The sequence below is a fragment of the Elaeis guineensis genome, chromosome 4 (genome assembly GCF_000442705.2).
Source record: "Elaeis guineensis isolate ETL-2024a chromosome 4, EG11, whole genome shotgun sequence".
Classification (NCBI taxonomy): Eukaryota; Viridiplantae; Streptophyta; class Magnoliopsida; order Arecales; family Arecaceae; genus Elaeis; species Elaeis guineensis.
In genome coordinates, this window is record NC_025996.2 from 136,765,148 (window position 1) to 136,778,732 (window position 13,585).

The 13,585-nt window shown below is 35.7% G+C and overlaps 1 protein-coding gene across 1 annotated transcript; it reads right to left on the reverse strand.

Annotated features, from left to right (window-relative positions):
• Window positions 1-3,079: 3,079 nt before the first annotated feature.
• Window positions 3,080-13,273, reverse strand: LOC105042546 (uncharacterized). The gene is made up of 5 exons (XM_010919813.3): window positions 12,951-13,273; window positions 12,744-12,866; window positions 11,588-11,863; window positions 11,319-11,483; window positions 3,080-3,590 (listed from the first exon to the last, which is right to left on the reverse strand). The coding sequence occupies exons 1-5, from the start codon at window positions 13,074-13,076 to the stop codon at window positions 3,273-3,275; spliced, it is 1,008 nt and encodes a 335-aa protein (XP_010918115.1). The 5' UTR covers window positions 13,077-13,273; the 3' UTR covers window positions 3,080-3,272.
• Window positions 13,274-13,585: the final 312 nt, after the last annotated feature.

A 13,585-nucleotide genomic window follows, 5' to 3' on the forward strand; every position in this document is an offset into this window, starting at 1 on the left:
GCAAGATTGCTGAGCCTCATCACCAATGCGTGCTCGTCAGAAATGCCCATGGTATCTGGGTTTCTTTGCAATCCGTGTTGTTGTACAACTAATTTTGTTCAAATGCTCCGTAGATATTCTTTCTATTCCTATCCAACAAGGATATGTTTGGTTCGGAGGAGTTAGATTTTGGATTGGGAATAGAAATAAATGATTTCTATTTTAGCCATTTAGTTGGAGCGAGTCTCATTCTTTGAGAATTAAAATATTTTAATTCTTCAAAATTTAATCTTTATTTTACTATTCAAAGCTCATTTCGATTTTGATTCGTGTCGTGAATTAAATATGCTAGGAGATACGGCCATTCCAATTCATTTCAATCCTAAATCGAATGCATCATAATAATAATGTGCAATTTAATGTCACCTTTTCTTTTCTCATATCTGCTTTGGACCAACTTTCTGTGCTTTGTGGTTCTATTCTTTACCGATTATGACAAACTCCCTTGGCATAGGTTATTTAGCACAATAGTGATCATGACGAGATGGATTTAATCGGAAGGTCTAAGAATCAAGGAAGGGTGCTTGATTTACAACTGAAATCAAAATCGAAATAGAAATCGCAACATATAGCAATCAGAATCGGAATGGTCAAATCTCTCAAAGTATTTGGTTCGTGATTGAAATTGGAACGAGTGATTCTCATTGTTATTATTTGGTTCATATAAGATAGGAATCGAAATCCATTTAGATTTTTATTTTTATTTTTAACTAAAAATTTTTAAAAATTAATTATTTTAAAAATTAATATTAAATAAGAGTTGAACATAATAATGATATTTTTTAATTTTTTTAAAAAAATTATTTTTTTTCCATTGAAAAGAATGTATATGGCAAATTTTCTGCACATATGTTGCTATGAAGCCTCCCCTGAACGTCACCAGGTGCAATTGGGACACGCCAAATCCCATGGTGGATAACATGCCACGTTGTCCTTTGTGTTTCACCAATTCCCGATTGTGCGCTATCCACTGTGCATATGCTCCGATATTTGCCCCGATTCACTTGGACTTGGTGCATGTAATAATCTCCCTCTAAACCCCGAGTTGGTGGTTATGGGGCTTTGTCTCCTTCTGTCAGAGCTCCTCCACGAGATCTTCTGCTGCCTTGTCCTTTCAGAGGTCTTTCTCTTCAAATCCATCTCCAAGGTCCTTCGTTCCCTCATCACAGCCGACTAGTTCTATTGCCTGTACGACCAACGCTCCAACCCCAGCGGCGGCTGGGTCTTCAAGAATGACTCCATTCTCCGCAGTTTCAACATCTATATGTCTCTTCATCTCCGCCATGTCTGCCGCCTCTGAGGACTCAACACTCGCCTCTGATCCCCTTGCCCCCCACATCTCTCTCCTCTCTCCGTAAGCTCTCCTCCGCCCACTGCCATGTCCACCGCCACCAAAAGACTTATTGCCAGCCTCTGCTCCCTCATCCCGCACATATCTCTCTCTTCTCTTCCTGATCTATCCTCTATCTGCTACCATGTCCATCGCCTCCAGAGGCCCTCAGCTACCGTTTCTGCTCTACCAGAGCTTTAGCTCAAAGCCTCTTGTTAGTGTCGGCGAGTATGAACATGGCAGCTCGGATTATGAGACTTGGATGGGCAATTTTTTTTTTTTTTAAATCTCATTTCGCCGAAATGAGATTTTCACTATGTTGGGGAGAGTCTGGATTCAATTACAGGAGGATTGGATCATTCCTATTCTTTCTTGAAATCGAAATCAAAATGAAACTATTCCCAACCAAGCAATCAGAATGGAAGTCATTCATTCCAATTCTCATTTTAGATCTCAATTACCCTCAACCAAGCACCCGCAGGGAGTAGAAGAGCTAATGCCATCTCTACTGCACTCGCGGCAAACTTTTTTGGTCCAAGATGGTACATATTGATGAGGAGATGGCAATCCCCCATCATGGAATGGGTGAATTGATACAAGATAATGTGTTGATAGGTATCATATATTTAGCTTGGATTAGATTGACAACATTTTAATTGAGCCAAGAGATTCACCCCGGATCACGTACAAGTGTGTGAAAAAACATGTACATCTCAAACAAGTAATCCACCATATTCTTTAAGCAATGCTCATCAAACTTCAAACCAATCATCTCTGAGTTAACGAAAAAGGTCTTCCCGACCCATATCAGGTAGCCAGACTTCTTGATCAGGATTTTCTTCGTGGATCAACCACTGGGCCGGAATATCCATATGATAGCGAGAATTACGAGCTTTGCATTGATTAAAAGAATATTACAGGCTTTAATATGGCGTACTGCTCCATCACATTATCGACTATGGAATATCCAACACAGACATAATACATACATCTATCTTCATACATAATATATGCATTTCTGTAATCAAACTAAATGTTTGGATCTCATTTCAAAGCAAATCAGATATCTAGTTCTTTTGACCTCCTTTTCTTCTTCCTTTTAAAAAAGAATTCTTACCTTTTATAAGCAAAAAGAAAAGAAATCTTCCAATACTCGTAAGATTCTGAAGAAAAAGAGAAATTTTTAAGCTGAGAAAAATGCGAGTTCTCTTATTCTTTACATATTGAAAGTTTTCTCAAAGACATCATGGTAATAATACAGGCCATTTACCAAAACATTAAATTTTGGTAAAAAATTTTGAGGATTCATAGTCAAGTGCACATTAACTTTCTAGCAGTAATATGTCTCTTTGGTGGGATTAATCAATGTTTCGAATTATATTCTGAGAATTTCCTGAACAAAAACCCACGAAAATTTGAAGCTTGTAATATTTCTTAAGAATTTTCTTTACCTTGAAAATAGCCCTGTCTAAGAAAACCAAAGTATGTCAACCAAATCTATTGGTGATGTGTGTCTTAGAAATCTGATTGCCCTTAATCAAAGGTTTCATCAAGCAATATAAACTGACTAGCCTTGATCCATTTCTGTTTAACTGCATTTTAAATATTGTGAAATAGCCTAGATGCCTAGGTGCTTCCACCAGAGGTCTGATAAATTTATATTCTGTTTGACACAATCTTCAATGATCATAATTTCTTGTTTTCAAAAACTTCCATCAGAAATGCCATCACAAATTCTTCATAGATTTAGGAAAGAACTGAACTTCATAAACTTTGTGGAATAGGTACATCAGTCATGAAATATAGGAATAACTAAAAATAAAGACATAGTCTAGTTAGCATCAAGCAAAACAATTATACAGGCCATTTATCATGGAAAATTGTAATTTCCAGATACTTGTACCTATTTATGTCGATTTTTGTGGTTCTCATCAGTAGAAGAGAACAATCCCAGTTTATCAGTTGATGGAGTACAAGGAGCTTCACCATCACCACAATCATTCTCATCACCTAACTCACTCTCTGTTTTTCCCAATGGAGATGAAAAGTCCAAGCACATTCCACGTATGACTTGCTCTTCATATGATGCTGATATGTCATGAGATGTCAGCTGGTGATACTCTACAAGCTGATGAAGGCACTGGTTCTCTCTCATTAAGTTAGCATTCTCATTTGCCAATCTGGACTTCTCAGCCAAGAGGGCCTCCAATTGAAGTCTCACCTAGAAAATGTTGTATGATAAAGTAATCAGATAAAAAAATGCTCCAATTTATGCTACATCATGCTTGGTCATGGATATCATGAGCAATGCATGCCCAGCTATGTGCTTAGATGCAAGAGTCTTCCAAAATAACACCAAACAAGGAGATTAACTACCTAAAATTTGGCACTTAGCAGCAAATTAGCACCAACCATATGCCGTATTTTGCTTATGCCGACTACTGACAAGTAAGATTTAGCAGCAAAAGTTACTTTAGGCTCCTTGCAAGAGGACATTCTGGATTGTTTGATGACATGCTTTTCTTTTCTTTTCCTTGTTTGTTGGTAAATTAAAACATCTATAAGAAGCTTTGAGGAGCTGGAGCAATGAGAGCTTCTCATATCTGCCATAGATGAAAATTTTAGGGATAACAACACCAATATAGGAAGCTTTGAGGAGCTGGAGCAATGAGAGCTTCTCATATCTGCCATAGATGAAAATTTTAGGGATAACAACACCAATATGTACTCCCCCCTCCTCATTACTTCCATCCTTAACAAACACTCACAGCTGTGATTATTTTGAGGTGAAATTTCTCCCCTCATTACTTTGATCCTCGATATAGCAAACAAGTCTATAGCCTAGCGACTGAAACCCCTTAATGACTGGTGAATGATGATTTCTGAAGCCAACCCCAAAAACTTGGGTCACAGCTCATTGGTTATACTTAAGATTTTGTTCCTTGAAAGCCTTTTACCCCTTAGTTCAACCCTTTATATGGTGCAAACATGTCATGACAACTTATTGTAAGTTTGTTTCCATAGAAACCATAATCCCTCCTTATTTTCATCCATGATACAGCCCCTTAATGACTGGTGAATGATGATTTCTGAAGCCAACCCCAAAAACTTGGGTCACAGCTCATTGGTTATACTTAACATAAGATTTTGTTCCTTGAAAGCCTTTTACCCCTTAGTTCAACCCTTTATATGGTGCAAACATGTCATGACAACTTATTGTAAGTTTGTTTCCATAGAAACCATAATCCCTCCTTATTTTCATCCATGATACAGCCCCTTAATGACTGGTGAATGATGATTTCTGAAGCCAACCCCAAATACTTGGGTCACAGCTCATTGGTTATACTTAACATAAGATTTTGTTCCTTGAAAGCCTTTTACCCCTTTAGTTCAACCCTTTATATGGTGCAAACATGTCATGACAACTTATTGTAAGTTTGTTTCCATAGAAACCATAATCCCTCCTTATTTTCATCCATGATACAGCAAACATATGGATAGCCTACCTCTTGCACTTCACTTACAGTGGGAGGAAATGTTTTTGAATGCTACAAGGTGTTTACCCAAGTGTTTGACATGTCTAGTTCTTTCTTTATTTCTGCAAAATGTTTGGTGATGCTCCCATCCCTACTCTCAAAAAATGAGAATAAAGTATATGCAGCTTTTACTAGAAATAAATAAGTAAATGTGTACATAAGTTCTAGAAGCAACAAGTAATTTTAGTGTATTTGCTAGTTTTAATTATCCTGTATATACTTTGGTAACAATTTACAACATTTAGGGGAACATTTATAGGGAAAAGTACAGGTGGCCCAGCCTAATTGCAGGCTAGAACTAATGAGATGCCTCAGAAAAATATTTTGTTAACCTCACGGAGAGCATATCATTTCATTCTAATATTGGAACAATTCCTTGTTAAAGCTAAAATGGTTGGGTTGTTTTTGGCTCCATAAAGCTAACTAATTCAGATTTCAGAACCAGCAATCCTGTGAGTGCATAGCATGTTGAATGCTCTCTCTCTCTCTCTCTCCCCCTCTCCACAAACACATACACACACATGCATGGATGCACATGCGCACACTTTTTAGCAATATGGGGTGCAAACCAGCGGACTAGAGTACTGTTGGCTCCCCTAAGTAGTTAAATGTTACAGTTGAAAACTGCTATTGAGCAACACTCTATTCCTCTGTGAGCTTCTCCAGTCTCCAACAGCCACATAGGACAGGAAACTGGGCGAAAGTAGAGCAATGATAGGTAGCTCACCGTTTGAATATTCTTTGCTATATGAATTGTTAGCAAAGGAAAAAGAGGTGCATTGAAGAGGCTACAAAATCAGTAAATGGAATCAGAGAATTAAAAATCACTCTTTAGGATATGCATTAGATGAAGGATAGTGATTTACAGAACAAATGGCTCACACAAAACTAAATATATAATTAATGATAATGACTTTGGCAGCAGCCTTGAAGATCTTAAAAGGCATCCTAAGGCTGGTTCTAGTTCTCAAGCCTTGATTTGGAATGTGCTGGATGATATGGGGCCTATCGTGACCTCACTTAGAGTCAATTAATCATTTTAGAATCTTAATTTTATGCTCTTCAGTAGTAATATAATGCTGGTTCAGTTTTATGAATGTTTTCTCAAGTTTTTAGAGTTAGGAGTATTTTTAAAATTTTCCAGATTTTCTGGACATGGGCTGTCATTGGGCTCAAGGGCCGTATGTTAGGTAAACTTATATTTCAAACTTTATTTATGGTCTTTTAATAGGGTCTTATTAGTCAAAATTACAGATTTGTCATTTGGAGTCCCGGTAGAAGAGTATTAGAGCTCTATAAATGGGGCTGTCAAATACTAGTTCCCTCTTGAATCAGACTATCCTAGTCCATTCTGATTGTGCATTAATAGGTTGGTAATCCATTCCGATTGCACATTGATTACTTTTTATTGTTGAATGATTCTAACTGCCTTGGTTTATCCCAACTACACTGGTATTGTACCATTTTGGGACTAGACTTATACATGGCTCGATATAGTATTTAAAAACCTTGGTTCCAAGGTTAAGAAAGTTCCACAGGAATTGACTTGGCTAGGAATTGCAGAAAATCTTTTGGAAGATCTGGCTATACTAATGATGTGGCCATTAATGTAAGAGCAAATAGCAATAATGTCACGGGTCCATTTCAAAGAACAACAAGTATAACCGAGAATTGATGTGCTCATATGCGCTATGCTAATGTTGTCAATCTCAGTATAGAAACCTATACCATTACCATGCTGGTACAATATTAGTACATCTGGTACTTTTATTGGTTTGATGTACTGAGACTTGATACATCCTCTGTACTGAGTCTTGGTTTGATACAAGTACAATATGGTATATCTAGTATGGGGTAGTACGTACCGATACAGAGAACCTTGACTTTACCATCTCGCTGAAACATATCATGATTTTACATATTGTGGAATGGGGCCATCCTAGTTTATTCATGGAATAGGATATCCCTAGTCTTGACACTTACGGTAGTGGATATCCCTTCTCATCGTGGTCTATTTTCTGACTTATCCCATCCTAACGCTTGGGATGGTGGGATGCCCTATTGTTCCATCACTATTTAAGATCTTGTACAATGGTGGATACCTTTATATCATGCATGCTGGCCCATACTCATGCTTATAGACTTGATACATGTCAATTGAGGCCAATACGTAGAGTATGGGCTTTCACCTTGGTTTCCATTTTGAGTTGTACTTTCCAAATCTAAATGACCCAAAGCTCTTTGTGAGATGTTCTTTCTTTTCCATTATTAAAGGATTTGAAAGCATAATTTACATATTAAACAAGAGAATGACTAAAACCAACTGATATGATGATCAAAGCATTAAAATCATGCTATCCAAAGGTACATAATACCCGCAACACTACCAGTATATGGGCTAGCCATAATATAATAGCATTTCAATAGTAAAACTATGTTGCATACATATCAATATATGTACATAATCTGGGTAGTTCTTATTAAAAATAGGAAATTTATCTTGGTAAAAAGTATGCTGTATTCGTTACTGCAATTAGTAAAGATATTTAGTATTTGTGATCCTAAATTTTTATAGATTAGTTGCAAATATTTTTATCCATTGAGAACATCTTCACCAATGCAGAACAATTGAAATCTAACCACTCTTAGGATCACAATGAAATTTACGATTATACCAAATTGTTGATAAATATCCTTGAAGCTATAAGTCCTAACATGCACAAAATTTAATTTTCTTCCCTGTTGTGTAGGGAAGCTAACCTTCACATTCTTATCCATATAATGTTCCTTTAAAGATTCATAATGTTATACGTAATTTTTTTGCCCTATATAAATTTCATAGAAGGTTCTTTTCCAAATTAGGAAGAAATGCTAGGTGGACCTACTTTGTAAAGGATCTTTAGTTTTCCTTATTCTTTGAAAAATCTAAAAGATAATAAATATTTTTCTGGAATAATCATAGAAGCACCATTGATTAAAATTATCTTGGTTAAACTCCTGGGAAACACTTTCCATGGTTCAAACATGGAATGTCCTCCTAAGTGGAGAAGGGATGGGAACCCCTATGAGAAAAATATGGTTCGAATTAGGAGAAAAGAAACCCAACATACCTTATTTTCTGATGCAATGGATGCACTCCAAAACTAAATTAAATAAAATAACATAAAATAAAATAGAAGAAAGTAAGTAAAATAGAAAATGAAGCAAAAAAAAAAAGCAAAACATTAGCATGAAGCTAATAGTGAATATCAATGTTAAGGACTCAATCTTAGTTAATTCTTCGAGAACTACATAGGGTTTGTGCAAAGTTATTCATACCAGCTATATGGGTCTAGTCGATAACAATTTTTTTCCCTCAAATAAATGTTTCAATTAATCCACACTCCTTTATTAGGTCTTTCCTTTCTCCCCATTATTAAGCAAAATCTAATGAATTTCACTATTTATAAAGAAAGAGAAAGTTAAATATTCTCTACCTAAAAATGGAGTTAACCATTTTGTTTTTGTTAATATTTTGTTTGTGTTAATATTTTCAAAAATTTCACTTAACCAAAGATTACCTTTTATAATGGAAAACGATGAGGCAAAAAGTGTCATACTAAATGCCTACTTTTGAACATTCAAAATCTTGTCACTTTTCAAAGACTTAGGAAAAAATTTATGATTAGTTTCTAATTCATCATAACTCTATTATGCAAAAGTACCATTTCTAGCTTACTCCAAACCTACAACACAAAGCTAAACATAGTCATCATTGCCCATCAATTCTCAAGGAAATCATGGGCTTAATTTTGTCATGAAGCTTCATACAAAGAAGAGAGTTAAAAGCTGCCTACCAAATTTTCACTTTTATACTAATAATTAACATGCATTATTAGGTGGTTTTTATTCTAGTAAGAAAACATTCTTAGTAGAAAGTCACTTATAACTTTCTTTAGTATAAGTGCATCATGAACAAACTCTTTATGCGATTCTATAGCATTTTGCAAAGTAGCAATTTTAAGAAATTATAGTTACTCTTACTATTGCATGGACTTTACTATGTTTACATGAACCTCCTCCTTTCATATGACACTAAAAGAAAGAAACTTTTGATTATAAAAAATATAGATACTAAGTTTTCATGATTCTTTTGTCCATCCTCTTAACATATGAATTTCCATCCGTATGTTAAAAAAGAAAAAAACCTTTGCTCCAATAATGTACTCATATTGATATCCTTGCATCCATATGAATTTCAAGAAGGCCAACTTTTCTAATTAGACTAACATGGAAACAAAACTTGAGTTGAAGGATTATTTGCTAATCCAAAAGGTAAGTAATAGATATTCTCGAGATAAGTTTGGGTCCACCTCCAAAATAAAGTTGAACTAGACCCCATACATGATTAATTTATCAGTAATTCTTCTTCCACATTATTCTGGCAAACTTCAAGGCGACAAAATCCATCAAAACAGAGTTTGGATAGAATAGTTTTTCAAAGCTGCAGTACTACATGAGGAAAAGCAATAAATGTCCTGCCTTGGATTTTAAAAGCAAAAAGAGAACCATAAAATTTCCGAAGTGCAAAGGAGTAGGAGTGAGAGGCTAGACAACCTTTGCCTATTTGACAATTACTAGTCCAGGATCATCCTTAAATCCCTTCATAGGTTTAACAATTATTAAATTGATAATTATCTTTCAAAGGAATTTCCTCAAGTCCTATGCTAATCAACCAAAATAATGTCCCTTTTTGGAAATCCAATATATAAAATAGAATATCCCACTCAAGGATTTCTCCAAGAAGTAATCCACATCCCTTTCTTGTCTATGATACTTCCTCTTTCCATCAGTATGTAAGAAAAATAGCAAAAGAAATATACAGTTTGAGAAAATCATTAAGTAAAGAATTCTTCAAGTTCCCTTGTACTTCTCATACTAATCTATAACAAAGCATCTCTTTCATAAAAGAGCTTCAATAGTATTCCTGGCCCAAAAATCTTCCCAGCAACACCAAGCTATTTCCTTCAGGAGAAGCTATCTTTTATCTTGACGGATTTGTATACATCTATAACTATGAACATAGGAAAGAGGATGGGTTCTCTCTCTCTATCTTTATCTCTTGAAGAAGAAGAAAGGAGAGGCTCAACAACCCTTAATTTACTTTTAGTGGCGGATCCAGAAATTTTACTTTGCAGAATGAATATAATAAAAGAAGTAGAGGAGCTGCAGAGAAAGAAAGAAAAAAGGAAAAAAAAAATATTATTTTTTAAAAAATAATAAAATATATAAAAAATGATAATGTGTAATACTTAAATTTTCTTTATAATAAAATATTATAAAGGATCCCATAGCAAAATTTTAGATATTATTAAATATTAAAATTATAATAGCTAACTAAAAATTATTCTAATCATATATATATTTAATATGAGTGAAAAAAATTAAGGAGAAGACAAAGAAAAAACTAAAAAAAGTGTTACAGAAAAAAAAAGCTAAAAGAGATATATCTAATTCAGGTTGAGAAGAGAGACAAGAAGAACATATGATTTTCTATTGCATTTAGATTGATTAAAGTATAAAAAATAAATTGATGTGGGGTTTAAATATAAGGAATGGATGGATGGGAACCATGGGGATAGGGTGGGGCATTAAAAGATAAATAGAGAAGCAATGAATAAAGAAAGAGAAAGAATGAGAGAGGGGGGGAGAGAGGTCAAAGTGGCATGAGAGAGAGAGATAGGATATGGAGTCATTAAAGAGAGAGAATGTATATCATAAGTATTCTTTTTATTTTTTGATATGGTCCTTATAGGATATAAAAAATAAATTGATGTGGGGTTTAATTATTAGAGATGGATGGATGGGACTGGGGTAGGATATTAAAAGAAAAATAAAGAAGTAATTAATAAAAAAAAGAGAGAGATAGAGAGAGGCCAAAGTGGTGTAAGAGAGGAAGAGAAGGAGAGAGAGGTAGGACATGTGAGTCATTAAAGAGAAAAAATGTAGCTCATAATTGCTATTTTTATGCGGTCTTTTTTATCTTTTATTTTTTTAAAATTTTACATAAGATATGGGGCCAATTCATAAATAATTGAGGTCAATTTTGGCTTTTCCTACTAGTGTGTGTGTGGGTATATAAGTCTAATAAGTTTTAATTTTTTTGTGGGGTCAATTGACCCCACATTTTGTTATATGCATCCGCCACTATTTACTTTCTCCTAGAATTGTTTCAAAATTTAATTTTTAGTAGTTATTCCTTCATAAAACTTTAAAGCTTCTCATAAGACTTTTGAAATACTATTTAACCTCAAAATTATTTCATGAAGTCTTTCCATGAGCGTCCAATACTTCCTGGAAAGTCCAGTCTAAAATATTAGGTTGTATCTAATTATTTTATACAGGAAGCAAGAGAAGTGATAAAAAAGGAGTACCAGGTCATCTTCTTCTGGTCTAACACCTTTCTCAAATCCTTCTCGAAATCTCCTATTTTCCTCTTCTAGCAAATTACATCGTTCTTGCACAAAAGATAACTCCGATTTTATTGTTTTCAGTTCCCTCGCGAGAGAAGCTGCTTTTGTTGTCAAGGAAATTGCAAGCTGCAAATGGCAAAGCATGGAAGCAGATGAACAATAATAGAATAAGATATAGATCTCAAGGTAAACCAGACAAAGAAAGGAGTTATAGAAGTTTTATAACTGACATTTTTGGCTTTGTTCAGCTTCTCACTTTTCACAACATTTGAAGAGCCCAGCTTATCTCCCTTGTCAGGAAATTCCTCAGAACCCTCCAACTCATTCTTGTCAGAAGATTTATCAGAACCAGTTCCCTGATGATGATCAGAGCCAATCCCCTCATTCTTGTCCAGAAGCTCGGTGGAACCACAGTGCCTCTTTGATTTTGGCTCCTCGTCTTCTATCCTTCGGCTCTCTCTTTGTAAAACTTTTGTTAGAGGGGGTCTAGCCAAGTCAGTCAATCCCTGTTAAAGGAACATGGTAATATTTACAGCAGTGTTAGGGAAAGAAGCCCATATATTTCATTAGCAAACTGGTAAAGGCAGCATGGCAAATTCTCTCCCTTGTTCTCTCTGCAATCTTAAATATTAAAATGAGAAAAATTGGCAATTTGCTGACATTGATGGCCAGACAACAATAAAAAGCACCAGCAGAATTAAATTATAGCATGAAGTAGGTTTATGAGTAGATGATAAGCACCAATTGCATGTTTATTCTATTCTATAAGATACACTGAGGAAATCGAGAAATTATCTTCTCCAAACCAAATGTGAGAAGTGAAATTTCATGAACTGAGCGTAACAATTTGAAAGCTACATCTACTTCATTTTGCAAGCTTAGAAAGGAACCAGTAGACTGAGTAATGGCCTCCCGTTCAGAAAAATTTGGTTGCAATTTTAAGCCCTAGCATAGTAATACCTCCCGATAATACTGGAACCAGTCTCAAAACATCAATCACTCTTCCAGAGTGCATCTCCAATGAAATCTAAGATCTGTGGCAGAAGCAAGATGAAAAATCTAAATGATGCAAAGTCGAATTTATATGGAAAATTAGTTCACTCATAAGGGTCAATCAATAGTCTCAAAAAAAATACCAAGACCAACCGAGATTTTTATACATGCTCAAATCACTTATAGCACTACCCGTACTCCAATTCAATAGGTAAAAGATGAAAAGTTAAACTAAATATGATGAAATTATGAGGTGTTAAGCCCTAAGCAAAGCATAACTCTGTCCACCAAATCATCAAACACCTGCTGTCAAAAAGACCCGTTTGGAGAAGTTTCTTCTTATCGACAGTAAATAGACGGAAACACCCATGGCTACTTAGCTTATAGAGTTACCTGCTGGGCTGCGGTCAAAGTATTTGAAAGCTTAGACAGAGACGAAGCGACGGAGTCCAATCCTCCGATCAGAAGAAGTGAGTCTTCTCTGAACCTCTTCCCTCGCTCCGGTTCAAACCCACACTGAAAAATTACAAGGGAAAGATCAAAAATTTGAATTTTTTTCTCCCCAGGACAATTGAGAAGGGAGAATCCAGGAAATCATACAGCAGAGGAAGCGAACTCGATCTGTTGTTTGGGCTTCCGATCCTCGAGAATGGAATCTACGCGGTCGTGGAGCTTGCTCCAGAACCTCTGATCAGAGGATGGGCTGATCAAAGTAGCTGAATCCATGGGAAGAGAGAGCGAAAGGGAGAAAGAGAGAGATTGTGCAACGGCTAGTGAGCACAAGCGTAGCGTGAGGAGAGGAGAGATTTTTAAATAAGGGAATACCGACTGTTCCAACGGTCGGATATTTGGGAACTCTTTATTGTTCTCGCTTGGTTCACCCAAAAATCCCAACCAGCTACCAAACGCAGCAGCAGCAAGGGGTGGAAACGTAAATTTGTAGTGTGCAACACAAGCAACATAAAGTAAGGACCCAAAGTGGCAATGCTACTGCCAAATTATCCGAATCATGATCCTTTCTATATGATACATGATCGAAGGGAGGCCCGATGTCTAAGATCAGGCTATTGTATGTCCTGCTAAAAGTTGGACGGCCCCTGATCATGTAGGAGCCTATGTTTGAAAATTATGCCCCACATGTAAAGTGGGTAGCCCCACATGATTAGATATTATCCTAGTGAAAGCCAACTGGAGCGACTCTGGAGGCTAGCTCTCTCTGGTCCAATACTAGCTAG